The 22,076-nt window shown below is 43.0% G+C and overlaps 2 protein-coding genes across 2 annotated transcripts in view; both read left to right on the top strand.

Moving 5' to 3' along the window:
• The window catches only part of ctnnbl1 (catenin, beta like 1), a 36,666-nt gene extending 32,262 nt beyond the window's left edge, over positions 1–4,404 (top strand). The window contains exon 16 of the mRNA XM_076159325.1: positions 3,657–4,404. Coding sequence (XP_076015440.1) covers positions 3,657–3,745 — 89 coding nt within the window. The 3' untranslated portion in view covers positions 3,746–4,404. The remainder of the gene's footprint in view (positions 1–3,656) is intronic.
• A 5,978-nt stretch (positions 4,405–10,382) lies between these two features.
• Positions 10,383–22,076, top strand: part of vstm2la (V-set and transmembrane domain containing 2 like a) — a 39,639-nt gene continuing 27,945 nt past the window's right edge. Inside the window, exon 1 of the mRNA XM_076159316.1 lies at positions 10,383–10,500. Coding sequence (XP_076015431.1) covers positions 10,383–10,500 — 118 coding nt within the window. The remainder of the gene's footprint in view (positions 10,501–22,076) is intronic.

Here is a 22,076-nt window from a genome sequence, read left to right as displayed (position 1 = left end):
TTATTCATCATGTTGCATGCAATTCACACACAAATTACATGCAATTGAAATTTATCTTGCACCCCCTCTTACATATCACACACACAAACACATGCATTTCAGAGGGGGTGCAGGACAGCCATTTTTCGGCGCCCATGGAGCAGGTGGGGGTTCGGTGCCTTGCTCATGTGCACCTCGGCAGTGCTCTGGAGGCAAACTGGCAACTCAACAGCTACCAGTCTGCTTGCTTGGTCCACACAGGGGACTCGAACCGGCGACCCTCCGGTTCCCAGCTGTCGACCCAGCAGACTGAGCTACTGCCGCCCCCAATGATAATGAAAACTCCAGGCATGTGTCTCCCATGATGGTCATCAGGAGGTGGCACTTTATAGTATAATAGTCCACAGGTAGTGCCACGGTAAAGCAAAACTAGGTTCGCTCCCTGTGGCTGCGCTTGTGACTCATACTCAAACATGCGTAGGCTGCAAGTGGGGGGTGTAGGTGGGTGTGCAGTGTGAGCCAGCCATGTGTTACTGTGGACCGTCTGAGAATGGGGATTCGATTACTTGAAAATACCTGAGATTTAGGAGGAAATTTACTGCCAAATTGGTGTCTAGAGAAACAGTCCAAATTATAGAAAAATTCCCCGTCTTGCAATGTTCAAAAAAAGGAAAGAAAGAAATCCCTTATCTGGATTCCAATCTAGATCTTCCTCGAAATCTAATCAACTCTTCCTCGCCTTAAGTCCCACCTGTCAACAAAATTTCCCTGAAATCCATCAGACAGACAAAGAGGCAAACTGACAAACACTGGTGAAAGCTGAGGCAGAGATAAATCTTAGACGCAGCGTCCCATCTGTGGCTGTAATCATCCCAAGAGCAAAGTAGTGTGTTTCAGTCTCACACGCTGCAGCAGAGGCTGCTCCTGGAAATGATTCTCTTTGTACTGAGAGGATCAGTCCCAGTCAGTGACCTGAGTAATGGTGATGCTCAGTACTGTATTGTCCTCTGGCTGGGTTGCCGTGGTGACAGCAGGAGAGACTACCAGCATACCAAAGACAAGGTTGTGCGGAGAGTTTAAGAGTCACCAAATCTCTGACCTTTCTGTCAGTGTGGCTGACCACAACGTCACACAGACACACACAGGCACACACTGGCACACACAGGCACACACAGGCACAGTGACAGGTCCAGAATGAAAGAGCCTGTTGGTTTGACGACTTCTCTTGGGTTTAGAACACATTATTCATTTCAACCACTTTGAAATGAACCCAATGAAAACAAATAAAAGGGTGACCTCAGCATTATGCCCAGGTTTGGTTCAGTTGATCAGAGCTCGAGCGTAGTCCCAGCCAGATAGAGGAAGTGAAAGGCATCTTGGGTTTCTCCTGCACTGGGAACCTGTGACAGTAGATTGTGCGTGATGTGACTTGAGTATCGTAAACATTTCTCCTCCATCTGAGCAGAGGATTTGACAGCCCGTAGTCTCTGTGCCTGATTTCTCACGTTACTTTACACAACGCGATTTTTCTCTGAAATCTGCTGACTCCGTCCCTTCGCCCGAGCAGTGTATCTGACATTATGCAGGCGCGTTGTGCTTACCAGATTTGTCTCCAATAACTAGGCGGAGTGACATTTTCATTCCTTCAAGTGTTTCATTGGGAGTGGAGAGTATTAGTTATTAAATTGCTGATCACGGTTAATACAATTCAAGTGCAGACAGACGGCAGCGGTGTAGCGACACCAGAGCTTACCTTTATCCTCTCACTCTGCATCGGTGCTGCATTGTGCGTATAACTTTAGACCTCATCTGCACAGAGTTTCACACATTTACTGCATCTTCGGCTGGTTGTGATGTCGTAAGAGGGGCAGGAATATTGTGAGCCAGTGAGCTTTCGGGAACCATTTACCTCACACTCACACTAAGCCCTGTCCCAATTAGCCCAAAACAGTTTGGGCCATCTATCAATTTTGGTGGCTTTGATCATATTTATAAGACAGACATTAGAGACACACACACACTCTCAAACAAGCTGAGCTGCGAAGAACACAGCAAACCTTTAAGACACAAATGAGGGGTGGAAACCTTTCTTGACGTGTGTGCCCTTAAATCACGACGCAGCAGTTTGAATGTTGTCTCTTTGAAGCCGGACACACGAATGCGTCTTAATCGTGTGAGGTCATCGATACCTCCTCTCTCGGCCTCTTGAGAATTTCACCGACTTTACCTGATAAGGGAAGAATGCACCTCTTAGCACTGTTGACAGACGCGTTACCCCAGGGCTCTTTGTCTGAGGAAGCCCCCCTTCATTCTCTTGCCTCTGCAGTTTCTCTTCTTTCTCATCTCCTGTCGGGAGGTCCCGGGGTTTAACATGTTATCCCTGCCTCAGAGGCTGCCTGAGAGACGGAGCGAGCACTCGGACTCCGCTGGGGCCGGGGCAGCTGTAACTTTCTCTTTCTGCACATTAGACTCACAAATCGACCGTTCTCCAGTCTCTGAGGCCTTGTGTGGGAGGCAGATGCACCAAATGAAGCAAACATTGTTGTTCAGATCCCTCCACACTGCAGAGTACACCTGGACCAGTTTGTGATCGCTGCCAGAGGATGCGTGGTGGACGTCAGTACAGCTACTGGCACTTCCTGGGACTTTTCATATCGCTCCATATCCTCAGAGGAAATGCTGCGCCATTCTGCTATATGAGTTTCTGTTACAAAGTGATGGAAAGATTCGGGACGAAGGGGAAAGCTAGTTTATAATGTTTGCGCTTCAATACACCATATTGAAGGGAAGGTCCACAAATCACGCCGTGTCTACAGCCAGACCTGTATGGAAAGCTTTCACTCTTGCCTGAGGTTTGTTTTTGCTCCAAATCACATTTAAATGACCCAGAAGGAGGCCTGAATTTGCAGGTGAAAAAAGGTATAAATTACTTTTAGATGGTTCATAAAAGACCTTTGTGTACTCCAAAAGATGAAAGACAAAACAATGGAAGAATAAGAACACTACTCGCAGTATAGCCCTTTATAATTCTATTCGTGCCCACGGATGATCATAGAAGCGACAAAGAAGGCATCTGGTTGGCAGTGGATGTAGATAAAAAGAAGATTGGAGAAGAGGAATACTCTTTGTTTATTTGCCAAATGCAGAGTTTAGACCTGTTGTTCCAGCAGCAGTGACTGAAGCCAAACAAAAGTGTAGCGCCATCCACTGGCCCCTCACCTGTGACACAGCCAGCCATGTGATATTTGGAGCAGTTACAGCCAGAGAATGGATCAGAAACAGAAAACCTTGGCGCCCCTTTGCAGAGAGAAGAGAAAAGCCTGAATCGGTGCACCTTGAGCGTGTTCCGGGCCTTTGTATGACACAGTAAAAGAGGAAACACACATACTGCAGGTGCTGATCGGTGGTTTGTCTGTAGTCAGCTCCTATCTACCCGTTTCTGTCCTTGACACATAAACCTAAAACTATTGGAAACCGACCTCCATCTCTGCACTCTTTGTGATGTTTGGTTGTCTAGTAACTGGAGCAAAGCTGCGTAAACTATGAAATTCACATTCATAGATGTTGCTCATGTGAGTGTTGTGCTCCAGGGATGGTCTCGTCTAACCTCAAAGGAAAGCTGCCGCGCCTTTGCTGTGAAGTCGACTAATCCGCTGACTTTCCTTTGTCTTTTGCAGAATACGCAGAGAGCATCGGAGATGGGAAGAGCGACGAGTTCAAAGAAGCCGAGCAGAAAAGAATCATGGACCTTGTAGAAAGCTTCTAATCTATCTCACACACACACACGCACACACACACACACACACACACACAGGCACACTCTCATAATGATGTTATATGTCAGACTTTTCAATCTGCACTATGGTGTCTTGATTTTGGATCAAAGATGGCAGGACTTGAGTCAGAAACGTTTCTGGAACAGCCGAAAGCACTGAGTGTGTTTACATGAACATAAATCCTTTGGTTACTGCGAGTGAAATGTTAAAAGTAAGATTTTTGGTTTGAAGAAAATTGATTTTTCACATAATCTGGTTTATAAGGATAGATTTGATAATCAGTGAGCCACTGGCTGCTCCACTCTACTGCACTGCACCATCTTGCTTTCTTTAGTACTAAATCCTGTCTACAGCATTACATGACTGTGTACACATGCATATTTTGTGACGATAGAAATATGACTCGCAGTACGACCATTTAATCCTAATTCTTCATGTAAATGCGCTCAGTGTAAAGTCGGAAAGCCCTTTTTTAATGTAAGAAATACAGAGGGAAGATGAGACATACATGTAGTAGCTCTGTTTGTTTGCCGACAGACCGCCATCTGCAAACTGAATGTCTCTCCCTCGGCTCTCTGGCTTTACCTGGTTTGTTTGTTTTGGATTTAAGTGTAAAATATTTCCTAATAAAACATTTGGTTATAAAATCCTGATCGCATGTTTGGTTTATTGGATAAATGTCATGATTTAGTGAGTGAGATTAGCAGAGCCGGTTGATAACGTCTGTACACAGGAATTTCATTAGATTACTGTTGCACTAACGACACACACACACACACAAATATAAATATTGTCCTCCAGCTTCCTTTGCAGTGAGAGAATCCTCAGAAAGGCAGACCTGCTTCTTATTTATTTGTCTGTGACTGTAAGCCTCCCACTGCTGGATCTCAGCAACCTCCCAGGCTCTCAACCCACTGCTGTTTTCCTTTTGTGGCTGTTCACACACAATCAGTGTGGAGGAGTATTATAGCGAGGCTGCATACACAAACAAACCCACGGTCTTATTGTGCCTGTCATGTAACCTTGAGGTATAGAATCATTCCTCACTGCATGTGCGGTGTCGTCGTGCTCGGCAGCAGAGAACTTTCCCGCCTACAGGGTTCACTCAGTGCACATACCTCCACCAAGGCCAAACTGTCTGTGTGTTTGTTTTCTTTACAATGTATACGCCACATTCATATGTTTATCCCATAATGGCAGATACAAATATTTGCCCGGTATTTCCTGGACAAAATACATTTTGTTAATAATGAGGACACGCTGTTCTTCGTCAATTTCAAAACACGAGAGAGTCACGGATTTAAGATGCAGGTTTTCTCAAAAGCTAAGCATTACCTGAAGTAGCTGCAGGTCATTTGGGTTCTTCTTCATAACAAACACTTGGCAAATAAAATAAAGATGGAAACTGGACATGGCATTTACCTGCTTTTAAATTTACAACTCTTCCCCAAAATTGAATTTCCCTTATCCTCATTGTTGTAACACACACACACACACACACACACACACACACACACACACACACACACAGAGGGGGAAGTCTTACTGGCATGACCTTTCTTTACCACTGTAGTTTGGTTGTGAAATCAGTGTGTTTTCCAGTTTTGATTTAGCTCATGTGTGATAGAAAACCCCGGTCTCTACTCTCTGGATTAGAACATGTGGTATGTTTCTGGTCACTGTCTGCATTTGAAAGGAAATGAGTTTGCACAGTCATGTCACATATATACAACTCCAGCTTAGCAAAATCTGTGAAATTTCAAAGTAAGTGATAATTGAATGAGCCAGATTTTAGAGTGCCTGTCATTCAGAACGTATACTGCAGCTTTCAAGCCACCTGCACCTGCAAAGATATCAACATGGCAACCCAAAAGCCTGTTTGAAATGGTTTGACAACATGATTATGGCTTTCTGTATACCTTTGTTGATCCTGATTTGTTTATTCATATATATTTATTCCCCTTAGTGATGAGACAAAACCATGCAGCGTTCTGTAAGTGTTTACCAAGCGTGAGAGCTTTTTCTACATTATGTTTTTTTCTCTCACATGAAGCTAATCTCTGTATTATTAATCAGTCACTTAACACACCATCTCTGGATACCTGTCCACCATCACATCAGGAAGTGGCACTGTTTGGAGTGAACACGAGGACGTTCACCAACAGCTGTGACATCTGCTGCCTTTCATAAGTGTCTTGGCAAGCTCTAATATCACTCAGGTACAAGATTTGGGGAGAGCGGCGGGGCGTCGTTTGCATATTGTATTGGCAGCGGAGGCCCAACCCCATGCATCTCTTATCAGTGATTATGACTGCGCCGTGTTTAACAGCGGTCGTACAGCAATTTCACAGCCGAGGGGAAGGAGAATAATTGCATTTTCTGAATGAGTGAGTGCAAACACTCTGCACCGCTGTGCTCATGGGCACCTGGTTTTTATCAGGAACTGACAGGAAAAGCTATGATATTGAGTGTCGATATAAGGATTGATACAGTGTGAAGAACAATTTTGAATGATGAGATGAATTTGAAAATAATCCAAATCTGTTTTCACATTACATCTGTTACAGAACAAGAGATTTGGGTGCTAAGGTATTATGGCCCAGGAAAAGGTATTGATAAAGTTATCTTGTGTGTATACTGAGATGTAAATTTGGGATGAAAAAGTTGTTGTGTCAAGAAGTCATTATTTTGAGATAGTAAGTTGTTATCCCATAGCCTCTCATAGCTCAAGAGATATAGATTCATTCCCACAGGTCCTCAGTATGAATGAGCACGGAAACCTTATTAGGAAGAGAAAAATAGAGAAACCATGGAGTCAATCAAATCAAAACTTGATCCTCCAGCGGGATTTTGAAGAGAAACATGATAGGAGGCAAAGATGACATCCACCTGTGTGCACTGCGAGCTGAAATCAGTGTGTGTGACAGGTGACTGTGATAAGTTGACAATTCAGCCATGGACCCGCTCGTACAGAGAACTGACTGACAGAGACTGACTTACCAATGGCCAGGTCCAACATTAACAGATGTCTAAAGGAAAGAGGGAGATTATCAGTACACTGGTGGGAAAAAAAGCAGTAAACAAAAGGTGCCAGTTACAAATAGATTTCACAGGAAGCTGCAGAGAATCAGCAGTATGACAAGCAAACAGGCAGAGACACAAAGAAGAGAATACACAGAACTGTTTTCAGAAAGAAGGTTTTTTTTCAGGCACTGGAAAATTAGATGGAATCATTGACTGTCATGTTAGCCAGTAGTGGCAGAAACGTCTCTTTATTGTTCATATATCTTTAAGAAACCAGCATCTTCCTTCCTTTGAAAAATCTGCAGCCATCTTCATCAAATTGGACACTCTCGCTCTCTACGTGATGTTGTACACAATGCAAAAACACATTCATTTCCCATGTTTGTTTCTCGGGGCACAGCAGAATATAAGGCACATGCTTCAGTAAATGGGGCCTAATGACGCCTCTGGGGTAAACTGACCGCCAGCGGGTGATCATCATAAAATCATCAGCAGAAACATAAAATCAGGACAGTGAAACCCTGCATTTGTTATTCTTTGCTTCTAAACACTGCATAAGTAATTGAACCCCTGTGTCCTTCACTTCTGACTATGATGTAAAAATGTATGAACAGTTGATGTTGATTTCATTTCTGTGCCTTTAGTTTCTTAGCCTCTTAAGCTCAAAAAGCACATGGACCTCTGGGGTACAGATTCACCTCCCAACATTGAGGTGATGTATTGATTTTTTTGTTGGTTCACATTTGTTTTCAAGCAAGATTACTCAAAATACACTGATAGATTTTGATGATCTGGAAAGGTTGAGATGCTTTTTTTCAAGTTTTGTCAATTCCTTAAGAAATTCAGCAATCTTACATCGTTTTTTACAAAATTTCACAATTTTCCTTTCAGTTACATCACATTTTGAGAGACATTTGACACATATAGATCTATTTTTTAATTTTTTAATTGTTTCTTTTGTCTGAACAAAGGTTGAAAAGGGATTATATTGATAGATGAAAAGCAGGAAAACCTCAGATTTGAGAAGCTGTAACCAAAATCATATCAAACATACTTGTGACAAACCAATCTAAGAAACAGGAACAACAGAGACAGTGTTGGTTTATTCTGGATGTCAAACCAAATTTGGAAGCAAAAATCAGTTGAGAAATCCTGCTTTCTCTTGCTTATTCCTGGGAATGTACTGTATGTCACCTTGTCTAACAAGGTAGACACAGAATGCCCCCTGGGTATGTTGCCTTGTTGTGGAAAAGGTGCTGAAGCTCACTGAAGAGTATACAGGCGGTGACATATTGTTTCATAAAGTCCAATAGCCCATATCATAGGGCAGCTTGTCATTACTCAGACAAAATGTATCCTTCACTCTTCAATATGTGACCAAGGCTGCAATTTTGAGGAGGCATTTCAGCACCACAGACAGCGAATCAGCACAACAACACTGCCGGACATGGAGACGACAACATCTATTACACCAGAACGCTACATGGGGGTTGCTGTGCTTTGCATGTATGTGCTAACCTGAGGACTAGACTCACGTTTGGATTAGCTTGGCTTAGATTGGCGCCAAACACTTCAGACCGGAGGAATAGATACTGTGTTTACACTGTCCATATATTTCTTGTTGGCCTGAGCTCATTCTGGCAGTCTTATCTAATACATACTGTACAGCCACAATGATAAATCTGGAACATTCTCAGTAAAGATTATTCAGTACATCTTAATTGAGCAGGCAGACATATTTTTATCATCGCTTCACATCTGTCACAACCAAAAGTTCCCTTAAGGTGTTTGGTGCTTTATTGTCAATATTTCACAAATCAAATTCTTATTGATGAAGCTTTCATACATGCGGTAAAGGGGCCTCCTCTGCATAAGGACACTAACTACCCACCATAGGACACTAACTACCCCCCTTCCAATCCCTTTAATTTGCCCAGCGGCATGTTTTGTTCTGTTGAATCAGAGTCGTCTCAGCTACGAGACCAGTCTAAGTGTCTAATCTTACTTATGACTGCACATTGATGCCCTTAATCTTACCAGTATTTTTTCATTTTATATATTCTGTCTTAATTGTGTTTTTGATCATTGAAATTAAGGACATTAAATGGGAGTTGGCCAGTACACAAGACTAATAGAGCATACCTTTATCCAATGTGAACATTTTGATTGATTGATTCATTTTGACATTAGTGATGATGCACACATACCATCTGTGACCAACAACATTCCAGGGTGGGATAACACATGTGGGCAGATTTACATGTGGAACACCACACCAACAGCCATCCTCATTTGGCTACTTTCTCATGTTGCAATGTGGACACTTGTGAAGATCCTTTGAGCTCTGGACATTAGAGTGACAGTGAACATGTTGAAAAGTGACAGGGTAGGACCAACATTGGCATTCAGAGGGAAACCCAGACATCTATGAGCCTGGCCATCCCTGCTGCTCAACATTTAAGGATGTCATTCCTGTCATCTGACACACTGATGTCTGGGTCCTTCCAGATGTCACTGTAGCTGCGTGATTCATTGATGCCAGAGATTGCTGGAAAGAGGACAAAGAGAGAAATCTGCTGCACAACACACCAGCAAGCAAGGTGATCAACAGACTTGATCTGTGACTTATCTGCCGCTTCACTTTCCCCTGGTGCTTGGAGATCATTGTAGCTTCCAGTGTCTAAGCCAGACACTAGAGATCATTTTCCGACGTGAAAGGTCTAATGGCAGCAGAATAACAGAGCCATCTTTGACATTCATCAAATTTTATTTTGTTTGCTCGGACAGGTAACACACATTCTCACACACCCATGATGTGACCCAATGAGAATGGTCATGGGTGGTCCTCCACTCCTGTGGTTCCCAGGTGTAACCACAGGACACCTAAATGGAATGCAGCCATAATTCATGTCAATTGCACCACGTAATTGGTTCCACCTGTATTCAGATTACAAGGATGTGATTGGTCAACTGGTATCACGTGACACCGAAATGCACTTTCTGGATTTTGTATGAACATGGTCGTGCGGTGAGTTCAGGCTACATAACTTTCTATCCCTTAAAATGTTTAACCTTTGAGTACCACTTGCGGTGGTGACGTAGTTCTTTGTCAGTTCAGCCCTCTTGTCGGAATATGGGTGCGAAAAAACAGTTACATAGTGTTTATTTTATAGTATTTATTCGGTTAACATACACAAACATTATGTTGAACCCTTAGATACAGATACATTTGCTAGTTTAAGATTGCGCTGTAATAAAATGTAGTTTTTACAAAATATGTTCGTATCACTCCGCTCGTAATTGATATTCCCCACCGCAAGCCGCAGCGCTTCCTATTCGCGAACCATCTCCCTCCGCCGCATGTAGACCCACCTGAAGGGGAGGGGAGCGGAGTCCGTCAGTGAAGCTGCCGACACAGAAGGAGGCTGCCGCCACTTAACGCTTCTCTCCACCTCCGTCTCTTTGTTCCACGCACGTTTCTCGCCGCCTCCCGCATCACAACAAGTCACTCGGACTAAGAGGGAAAACTCGTTTTCGACGCGGAACTCCTCCATCCGATGTGAAATAAGAAAGCGGAGGAAGGAGAGCAGATCAACCAGAGAGATGGGAGCGTTCAGGGTGCTGCTGGGGAGTTTACATTACGTGGGACTCTACCTGCAACTTAGTGCGTCCACAAGGCAAACCGGACACGGGGAGATCGAGAACCACATCTCTGGGAACGGTGAGTGACATATATGCCTCTACATTGCTTTTTAATATCTGAGAGAATGTGAGGAGGAGTGTTAGGGGACGACACAGCTGCTCACATGCAGAGGAGGAAGCACACAGCAGCTCACAGGCTGTGGCTGATGCCAAATGATGCCAAGTAATGCACATCTGTCTGTTTCCTTTTGTTTTTGTTGTTTTCTTTGTTTATATGATATATTACATTCACAAGTGGTTCCCAATTTATTCAGTCTGTCATTCAAGCACAACTAGTGTAAATCCCCTACATTTGGATCTGTTATCTCATTGTTAAGACAGGATGCTGGCACTATTTCATGTGCAGAGACGTGTTGAATACAGGTGGTAACTAATGTGGTAGGAGTGTGCACTTGATGTGATTACTTGTGTAACAGCTTGCAATGTGTGAAGTCAGAGCTTATGAATGACAGTTTGGTTGGTTTCTATCATTCATTATTCACTCAGCAGGGTCATGCTCTTTTTTGCCGTTACCCATTAAATCTGTACATGCCACAAATGATAACCATCAACCAAAATCCTTCCATTACACCTGGTCCAGTCTTTACTTTCTCCCTATTATTCTCTAAATTGCCCACCAGATTTTACATTTAGTTACATCATACGGACTGGACCAACACACTGCCCTGACTATTGTTGCTTGACTTCTCTTGTCATCTGTGGTTTGGCAAGCAAAGTCTCCACAGGTGTTGAACTGGCAGCTTGGCAGATGTGCCAAAGGACAGTCGGCCACAATCTTAAGTTGGTGTGTGGGAGGGGGGGACATATAGTGAAGAGGAGGAGAAGGCGAATGAGCGGAGGGGATAAGCCAGGAAGGCTAAATGCCTCAGTGCCCTTGAGCAGACAGGAGTGTTAGATCCATTACCATTGCCATCTACCCCTGTGCTTTTAAAAGTTGGTGTATATCAGGAGCTTCCTAACAGCTGGCTGTGGGACTCGGGCTCTGTCAAACATAGCTCATTATTTTAATGGACAGAGACAGACCCCTCACTCAGCAGGGGTTCTGCCCACTAAGCTGCACTATGCAAGTTTTGTATCTAAAAATACACCTCGTCTTAATTATACTAAATCACAAAACGGGGGTGCAGCACACGCCAAAGTCCCGTTCCCTGAAATCGAGATGCTGCAGATCTGTTGAATTTAGCCCAAAATGAAATTATGTTGTCAGGTATGATTGTGTCACCTCCCACGGAAAAGGACGAATTGAAACTGGGGAGTGAATTCCAATAAGTTTTCTCAAGAGCTGTGAGGGAGCGTTTCACCCGGAGAAAAACAGAACCAACGTCCTCTCTTTTCCTCCTGCATCACAAACTGGCAGGGTTGGTAAAGAAAGTGTTCAACTCACGTTTGGAGATTGTTGGCTGTTTTCAGGTCGAGCGATTGAGTGATTGACTGATCTCTTTTAACCCACAGATCTTTACTTAGTTAAATCCAGGTTCACACAGGATTCAATATATTTATATATAAGAATTAGATACTAGAATAGATATTTAATAAGACGAAACATCCTCATTCTTTGTTTGCACCAAGTGTCGGCAGGCACAAACGAAGCAGTTTACTACACACTGCAACCTGTTCTGCAAAACTAAATGCAAGATTTGTTGTAGATAATAAATACCTCAACACTGCTGCCCAGAGATAACCGTGTTTCACGCCCGAGCCAAATATCTCTTTCTTGTCTAGTCTCTGTTCAAGTCAGTGCCATAACCAAAGCGTCTCACGCTGCTGTCTGATATTCAGACGTTCTCGTCTCACAGCCACTTGCAGCAATCAGTATTATCTCATGGTGACATATTGGTGCCTTCATAATGTTGTGAAGGGAGATAATCTTTGTCGTCAGAAGGGAATAATGTTTTTGTGGGGAAAAGATATTTGAGAATAGTATATGGAAGAGAGATTTTATGGAATTGAGTGTGTGCATTCTACCCAGTGATGCATAAATGTTTTTCTTTTCTCCTGGAGGCAGAATGAAAAAAACCAGGAGAATAAGAGGTATGCCGTTGTGAGCATATCAGCAGATTTTCCTGTACGGTAATTCTCAATTGAATTACTAAGGGGTTAAGACTAATATAGAAATGAATGAGTCAGGAGGGGAATGTCCGAATATGGCTCTTAGTCATGAGGTGAATTCATGTTAAGAGGGATCAATCTGCTGGCTGGTGTGTGTAGAAATCTGCCGATCTGCAGATGCAAAATGCTTTCATCCATGTCTGTGGGTTGGTTTTTTTATTTGCAGGATTACTCAACATAACTGGAGCTGATCTGGACTGGGTGTAAAGGTGGCACATGGCCCAGGAAAGAACCCCTCGAATGTTGGTCTGGATCTGTAAAGTCTCAGTTTAAAAGAAATTGGTCTCTGCTTGCTCTGCCTTGGTTTGTACTGGTATCACCTTGGGACGATTGAGTGCATAGAGGTCATCGTTTCCCCTTTCTGTTAACATCCACATCAGCACATCAGAACAGTGGAAAAAAAGGGAAATAATTACTGAATGAAAATGAAAGAAAGGCATTTTGGAAATCTTAATTTGATTTTCATGATGTTCCATCTGCGTCTGCTCACGCTGCGTTGTAGTCATTGATACTTTTCAATTATCTCCTCATTAGGACGTGCTTATCCAGTGAGGTGATTATTCCAGCCAATCAATCGGCTTAATTAATCGGCGAGACTAAATGAGCCGTTGGTCTGCTAAGATGCTGAAACAGATTCTAATGAGAAGGAATGCTCACAGACTTCTTTCTAACATTTGGATGAGTTGTTTTTGTTGTTACAGTTTCAGCTATAGCCATTTTACACTTACAAACCATCGCTGATTAACGTTCTCTGGATAATGGCATCTGATGTTGGGACTCACATTCACACATTAAAAATTCTTCTTGTTATCTGTATTCTGCGTTATGATTGGATCTCACCAAGCTGCTCATTATGCTATTAAAGCCTGTGTTTCCTCCTTTCTTCATGGACCAGCTGCTTCCATTTTGAATCAAATCAGATTTATTTCTGTAGCCCAATATCACATAGACTCAGAGTATCTCAAAGGGCTTTACAGGCCCCCGACCAGAACCAGAGCTGTCTAGGAAGAACTCCCAATAATGTATATGGGAAAGGAAGAAACTTTGTGAGGAAATTCAAAGAGATTCCCTCTTCAGAAGCCAAGTGTCCAATAGGCAATACAATAATACACAAAATATAGCAGAGGATGGATAATAATGATGATGATAATAACAATAACCAGTAACATGTGTCCTGGGAGAGGGTGAGAAACAGGAAATGATCTTCCAGACACTCTATGAGCAAACCTTACAGTTGAATCAATATCAACTGAAATCTTTTTTTTCATTCATTTTATAGTAAGCAAAAAAGGAAATATGACAAATCCTCCCAACTGACTGGACTTAAGATGATATTCATTCCTGTGAGCTCAGAGCCAGTCTCATACAGTCCCCCCTATTTTGACCTCTGTCGCCGGAGAAACCAGCAACATTCTGACACCCATCGCTGAAGATTGGATTTGGAACTTTTTTTTCCCCCAATTCAACAGGCCAAACGTTTACCATTCTGTCAAGTCTGAATCCTCTATGGCTGTGGAGAGATATCAAGGCTTAAAAGGCTTCAGGCATGGCTGCCCCCCTACACAATGACAGTATTTGACCAGAATATATTGGACGGATCTATGAGTTTAAACCCAGGTCTGCAGACAGGCCCGGTGCAGATCCAATCACAGCAGGTGATGTTCGAGCCCCGTCTTTACCACCTAAGAAGCCCTTTCCCAGCGACAGGAGTACCGTATGATAAATGTAAAGGAGGAAAACAGAAGCATATTGCGCTCTGATGCAATGACATCATACTACTGTTCAGACTATTAAAAATTTAACAGTGGCCAATGCAGCATCACTGGCAACCATTCAACAGCAGCTTGCAGGGTTTACGTGTGTGTTTGGCAGAATCAGTGTTCCCGCCTGCTGCACGCTTTCTATTTACTGTCAGATTAAACTCTTCTGAGGGAGTTACGCTGACAAGACACCAGGTTTCTATACGTACATGCCAAGAGCAGAAGGTGACAAAAAATGTGACATCAATATTTTAATTTTTTTTCATAAATATCGGCATATGTATAAAACAAAAGTAAACTCAACATCATCTTTAGGGAAACTGAAATATTTCTGTGCATATATTATGACAACGTGATCAGCACTGCATTTATCTACACAGTTGATGCTAAATCTGTAATATTTAACACTATTTTAATGATGCAGAAACTAAAGCATAAAATTGAGAGATAAACCTGCGGGTGCTTAAACTCTCATTCTCCTCTCAAGGACATGAAATACAAGTCAAGACATGTTTCTCTCTGCTAGCAGGAGCTGCATTGACCACAGATGGACTTGTGAAAGCAGAAGTCACTCCATTATTAACACTAACACTATTTTAGTAGATGCCAATCTTATTTTCCACACCTTGCGTCCCTCACTATTGAATACAATAATAACTGCAGAAACAGGCTAAATAAGCCATTATTATTTCTGCCTGTGTCTCAATAAGCAGAGACATCCAATTTTGTTGCGAGGTCAGCCTCTCCAATGTTGTTTCTTTGCTTAGTTTATGTCCACATCATCTTATTTTGTCCCTTTCCTGTCCATCAAAAGCTTTTCTGTTATTTCTGCACTTTGTTTTTTTTTGGGCGGGGCTGGGGGGGGGGGCGGCGTTTAGATTCTTGCTGTTTTACTCCCTTCACTTTTGCTGGGCAGAAAGAGCTACAAAACAAAGGAAAGTGCCTGAACATATAGGAAGGACGGGGGGGGGGGGGGGGGGGGGGGGACAGTGCTGGAGAGAGAGAGGGAGGGAGACAAGCTGACAGCTTTAAAGCTTGTTGGCGCTCTCAGCGGTAGGCAAGTCAATGTATTTAGGTCCCGACCTCGGTATATACTGCACACTGGGAAGACAAGTGCTGGAGGGTAGCCTGGGATAAACTACACAGAGGAGAGAAATTATTAACCGCACCTTCCCTCTGTACAACGCACGCATAGCTTAAAAATCCATCTTTTTCCCCAGACCTGAATCTGCATATTCCTCTCGTGCACTCCAAAGTAATCCCTGTCCTGTTAATAGGTTTCAGTTTTTCCACTCTCCGCTATCCACCGATAAAATCCAACAGTGCTTTTAGCCGCAGTTCATCAAAGTCAAGACAGCTTTTGCAAGTTTTTCCCTGTTTGGACAGTAAATTCATTACTCGGGGACATGATGTAATTGGTCTATTCACAGGTGGGAGTTGGTGATATTAATGTCAGCCAAATTTACACGGTCTGTGTTTATAGAGAGAATTCCTTGGCCGGAACATCTCTGTTTCCTTCTGTGAATGTACCGAGCAGGACAAAACTCCCTCGTCCTCTGATTGTAATTGCCGTCGAAGGTGCGAGGAGCTCTCTGACAGTGTTCGTTACCGTACAAAGACGTCAATTGTATGTTTTGGTTGAGTGTTTGGTTCAGTTATGCATCTGGGGGTTGTGTCAGAAGAAAAAGATCAGAGAGCAAGTTCGTCAAAACACCCTTAGAGCCTTGAATCACCGCATTTGTAGCTTTACGAGACGTTGCTTTTGCTTTCACAGTTCTACTTTGTGACAAACAGCAGGGCTTTCATCAATCATTACGTTTCCTCCTGTGTAATCCTGAAATCGAAAATAATAGTAATGATGTATCTCGGCATCTGAAGTTGAATATGAGGAAATATACAATGTACTCTGATACTAAATCCTTTGTGTCCCCTCATTTGTCATACCCAGTCTTGTTCACTCTGCCACAACCATTAAACTTTGGATAGAAACTGTAAAGCCCCATTTTTTTTATGTTTTTCACACCTACAAACCATACACGACTCTCTTCACTTAATCACTCCCTTGTTAGCATTTAATGCACAATCTTTGTATGTAAGAGGTTCCATTGTTCCTGGTGCCAGACGCACAGCAAGGCACCAATAATCTCTATCAACATTCTCTGGCAATATTTCTGCTTTTAATGAAGCCCACAAGCTCCTCCTTCACTGAGCTTAATTATGAGGTATTGTTGGGGGAAAACATTACTTGACCAATATGGCTGATTAGTGATATTGTTGTATTGTACCTGTTGATTGGGTCTCAGGCAGCATCTTGGGCTGTTATTAAACACAATTAAATCTCACAAATTTGAGATTCATGTTCCCCTAGAGGTCTTTCAAATAGTCTTTTAAACTATTGAAAGTATGAGATGAATTAACCAGAAGCATAAGATGTCATTACACGTGTTACTGCAAAGGGAGGAGACCAGACAGGAGCCTGGCGGATATCTGATGCAGCCAAGTGATTCATCAGTGTAAGACGGAAAAGAAACACAAGGAAGCCATTCATCAGGTTAAGGTGTTTACTGTTGTATTCATTGCTTGACAATGCAGCTCAAACCGGGCTCAGACCTTCCGTGTCCTCCATCATTCTGGCTTGCTCGTCTCTGCGCCTGTCGCTGCGCGCTGTGTTCTCTGTAATAAACTCCAAATCCTCTGCCTCCCGCTTTCCCCTCCATCACAACGTTCTCCTCAAAATCGGCACAAACAAGCTGCGAGGTCAGCCGGCAGTCAAGGACTCTCCCTCTGTCTTTCTCTGTAAGTGCCTCCTGCCTCGCTCGTCCTTCGGTCTCGCAGAAAGCACTTACTGGTGTGTGTGTGTGTGTGTGTGTGTGTGTGTGTGTGTGTGTGTGTGTGTGTGTGTGTGTGTGTGTGTGTGTGTGTGTGTGTGTGTGTGTGTGTGTGTGTGTGTGTGTGTGGACGTACTTTGTTGGAGAAGTGATTGGAAGTCAGCTTTGAACATGGCGATCCAAAGCTTACAATTTCTCTGAGGTGTCCGTCTGTAACTGAAACTCAAATGGGGGACTCGAGAGTGTGTGTGTGTGTGTGTGTGTGTGTGTGTGTGTGTGATGATAAAAGCAGCTCCTCATTTCCTTATCCATATGTGTCGTTAGCATCTTTGCATGGGGGTTTATTGCAAGTTGTGTGTATTTGTGTGTGTGTGCTCCATGAAGCAGAGGGGGATGGAGCGCTCCCTTTTTTGCACTCAGCGTGATGTTGTTGGGGGAAGTGCTCGGCTCTTAGAGTGTTCCTTATCTTCCATTAGACACATTATTGCTAAAGTTGCCATCAAAGTAGAAAGCCACAGCGACACAAACACACACACACACACACACACACACACACACACACACACTTGGGACTTGGCAGGATTCATCTGTTGGCAGTCACACTGAAGGAGGAAAGAAGAGGAAGAGGAGAGGCTGGAAGGCAGGCAAAGAGAGGGGCGTTGTGTATTCCCTGTACTGGATCGGTCATTTGCAGGCTGAAACAGCTCCCCAGCCTCCAGCAGGCCACATCATAATTTCGGGAAGAGTCTGGGGAGTCTCTGTTATTTGTGTTGTACCTTTTTTCCGACCTTGTGAATGTGATTTTAAGCCATAACATTGCGGGATGGTTTGACAGTGAGTGTTCTTTTCACTCAGCTTTCCATGCCGCCACAGTTCTGAGGATCTGCCCGTGTTAATTTGCCTCAGATTCAGGAAACAGATTTGTTGTTATATTTAGTGTGAGCTATTTTTGTGGATATCAAAACTGGAGGCAATGTTTCATGACGAGCTGAGAAATGGCAGCACGACACCCCAAAGACACCCAGAGGGAATCTGAGAAATGTAAATGAAGTATTAGACCAAAAACGAAAGGCTGGTTCAGCGTCTTTGTTTTCCTTTTAAACCAATCAGAGCTTTGTTAATGAAATGTAATACACACAGAGCTGCCTCATCAGTCTGTTGCTATGAGTTTGTGTTGCCATTTACAATTTGAGAGGGGTGGCCTGGAACACATGCCACAACTTGGCAGGTGCAATCTGTACTGTAGGGTTTTTGGAATCAATCCTTTTCTGTATCAGAATATTTGGCCAAAAAACAATTGTGCTGCTGATTTCTTGGACGTGTGTTCTTTCCACTTTAGTGCCGCATTGGACCATGTGCACTGTGTTCTCTCCCTGGGGATATAATGATGTAATCTGCCCCCACAACAAAGCGTTGCCCTTCCTCATCTTCTCCATCATCAACATCTTCCTCATCTTTTTCCCAGTTACTTTGAATCAGGGGTAAGGATTCACCAGTGATGGGTACCTGCACCTGGAACGTGGAATCCAGATAAGCAAACATTTGAATGCAAGTCCTGACCCATCGGAAGTCATCATCCAGGTCATTTATCGGGATAACATTTTGATACAAGGTGTGAGTGTGTCCTATATTTGATCTTAACTGTTGAGATTCAATAATCATGACATCCACCATACACAGCATGAGAAACAAGGATCTAAGTGGTGTGACTCATACATATCATGGGTCATAACTGAAGATGAAACGGTTTCTGTCGTGCCGTTACCATAGCGAGCTGCAGTGATTCATACATCCTGCAATGGGTTATTATTTCATTGTTACAGTGTCAGGAAAACAATTGTGAAACCTTTGGAATTTCTCGGATCTCTGTATTAATTACTCATCAAATGTGGTTTGATCTTCAGCAGTCACAATTATTGACAAAAACATTCTAACTGAGCTTTAATCACTGAAATTTGCACTTTGGGGCACTTAGTGAAATTCAAAACTGTGGTGGATCTCTTGACTCCACAGTGATGAGGCAGATCACGGAGTCTTCTTCAGGTGAGCTTTTCAAGGCTGAAGTCGTTGCCACAGTTATATCCGCGCAAACTTCAATCTCTAATTTTCAGTTTACAATTGTTGAATCCCTCACAACTCACACTTTGTGTAGGTGTGATGTTGTTGCTACAACATTAGGAGCAATTTTGCTCTTTTATAAGTGTAATTACCAATGCTGGTTGAAGGTGCGGCATAATAATAGAAAGTTGAGCATTCTGCAGTCAGGCTTTCATTATGTGTTTCAGCACTCCCCTTACCATGGCAACTGTCTCTCATAGACTTTTTCTCAGAGTTTTTTTGAGGACTTACCTACATGTTGCTGTGTTGCACGCAGTGATATTATGCACCTTGAAAATCGGAAAACCAGCAAGCTGCATGGGACTTCAAAGATGTTGGTAAAAGTGGCTCCAAGAGATCCCTTCAGCAAACATTTATATTCTATATTAGATGGATTACATTTTCAAATATTCTGCAGCACATAATCTTTGCCTCCACACCAAAGGGCAGCATACCACTCAGCACTGTCCACTCTGTAGGGTTTAACCACATCAATGATCTGGAGTGGAGCTTCTGAAGCATATCTCTCCATTTCCAGCCGTAAGGGATTATAAAGTTATTCGGATATGTGGAAACGGATCATTAGAACCAAAAATTAGAAAAGAGCCTGCCGCAGACAAGGAGACCCACCCATTTTCACAAAATGTGCACGTAAGAAATCGATGCAGACAGTGAATATGAAAGAATAGGCTGTGCAGTCCATGCTTGAACGGGGCGTTTGGAGCATGTTATGGCAGTCCACACACGCAAAGTACATTACAGAGGGTGCATACAAGTGGATAAAAGCAGCTATTCCTTTACAGTCACCACTTTTAAGCACCTTGCTTATATGTCAAGTGGCTTCCCTTCCACTTGCATAAATGGAGTATCACCAATTACTTCAAACGTGGCTCCAGGAAGCTACTGGATGTGCTCATACTGTGTAAGCTGGCATATTAGTTATGTTCCTTCAATTTTATTTAATAGGCCAAAGAAGGTTCAAATCCCAAAGCCAAAATCCCGGACCACCCGGTATCCACAGGAATTGAAAATGTAGATTAATTAGGAGCTGCTGCACAGATAAACCAGCAAATAGAAACAGAGCAGTAGGCAATGCCATTTTTGTAGCTGTCCCTTGTGAAACACACTCACACACACACACACACACACACACACACACACACACACACACACACACACACAAATGATATAGACAGTGTGCTCAATTATGTGTGCTGCCCCTGGCCATCCTCAGACAGGGTTATCCATTACAACGTCTCTGCAGTGACCAAGCCTAATTACACTGCTGTGGAGAGCCTCTTTCCTACACAGTGGATGTGTATGTATATGGATAAAGACGTGTGTGTGTCTGTGTGTGTTTGGCGTGCGCGCGCGTGTGTGAGTGTGTCTGTGTGTGCGTCTGCAATTGTAGCGCCGTGAATGAGTCTACTCTACATCTGCTGGTTGTTGGTTGTGCAATTATCTGGAGTACACACATTTGGTTGTTCAAAGCGTTGTTTAGGCTACACACACACACACATAGAGGTTACTTAACTGGAAGTCAGTCATGCCCTTTCTTGTCTTTAGCTGCAGTAGTTCAGATGTCAGTCATGTCCAACAAAGAGGCACTTGGTCTTTTTTGGGGTCTGGCTTTTATTTACAAAGAGCTGCTGAGCTGGACAGCTTGATACCTGTGGGCAGGGTTGCAGACGACTATTTAGATAGATAAGCTTCAGCTATCGGCAATATCGATATCATGATCAATATCAATGTAAAAGATAAGAAATGTTTGTTGATAAATTTGCATTGAAGTTGGTAAGTTAGAAAATAATAAAAAACTATGGGACAGAAAAAGACCTACGAATTGCTCCTTTAATGAGGTTTGGAAAATGGTAAATGTGCTCAAGTGTCTAGACATAACTATAAAAATCCCAAAGTCGGTTTAAAATAAACATAATACAGGTTTTTGCAGGACAATGACAGGTGGCCCCTCAGGGAGCAAACAGTAAAACTCCTTAACGGCAAAGAGTGGCAGACATATCATAGCAGAGACATGCTGAGGACGCAGAGCGAGGACAGACGGGCTGTCAGAGCTGTGCTTAACTGTCCCTCGGGTGGATTTCTGCCCGCATCTGCGTTTGTCCAGAGGGGAGATGCAGCTCTGAGAGGTTGATGCTCTGTAACCCTGCACACGATTCAGGATCAAGCATGAGAACATGCAGCATATCGCATTAAACTGCTACTACAGCAATACTTCAAACATGATACCACTCAGCGCTGAAGCTATAATGCCTGACATGGGATTTAGTGATCGGGCGAGAATGCATATCCAATCACCTTCTGACTGCTGGGACACTCTTCACAACCATAGCTTGGCAATTCACCCCCCACACACACATTTTTGTAGAATTTATTCCTGTAATTCTTGGCTTTTGCTTGTTGTTATGGCTCCTGGGTTTTATTCCATTGCAGTGGCCTTTTTTGGGGTTTTCTTCCAGTACGTTTTCAGTTGAGTTGTAACTTTAATTCTCCTTCAATGAGCTCCATCTAACATGAATAGTGAAAGTAAGTCATGAAGTAGCACAGTTTTCTAATTTTGAATGAGTTTTGTTTACAAGTAGTGAGACCAAATGATGCAAGCGTTTAACTTCATGCATATCTTACCTGTTGCCTGGTAAACCAGAGATTAAATTGGTTTGTTATGATTGAGACAGGAAGCTCATTTCCAATTATACATTATTACATGGTGTCGTTTCTATTTGAGATTGTTAACTGCTTGTCACTAAACGCAGCTTGTATTGGCTACTGTGTGATTTTGAAAG

This window comes from Genypterus blacodes, unplaced genomic scaffold, assembly GCF_046128005.1.
Source record: "Genypterus blacodes isolate CSIRO-AG114 ecotype Tasmania unplaced genomic scaffold, CSIRO-AGI_Gbla_v1 ptg000094l_1, whole genome shotgun sequence".
Lineage (NCBI taxonomy): Eukaryota > Metazoa > Chordata > Actinopteri > Ophidiiformes > Ophidiidae > Genypterus > Genypterus blacodes.
Note: the sequence above shows the minus strand (reverse complement) of the source record. Positions and strands in the feature narration are given on the sequence as shown.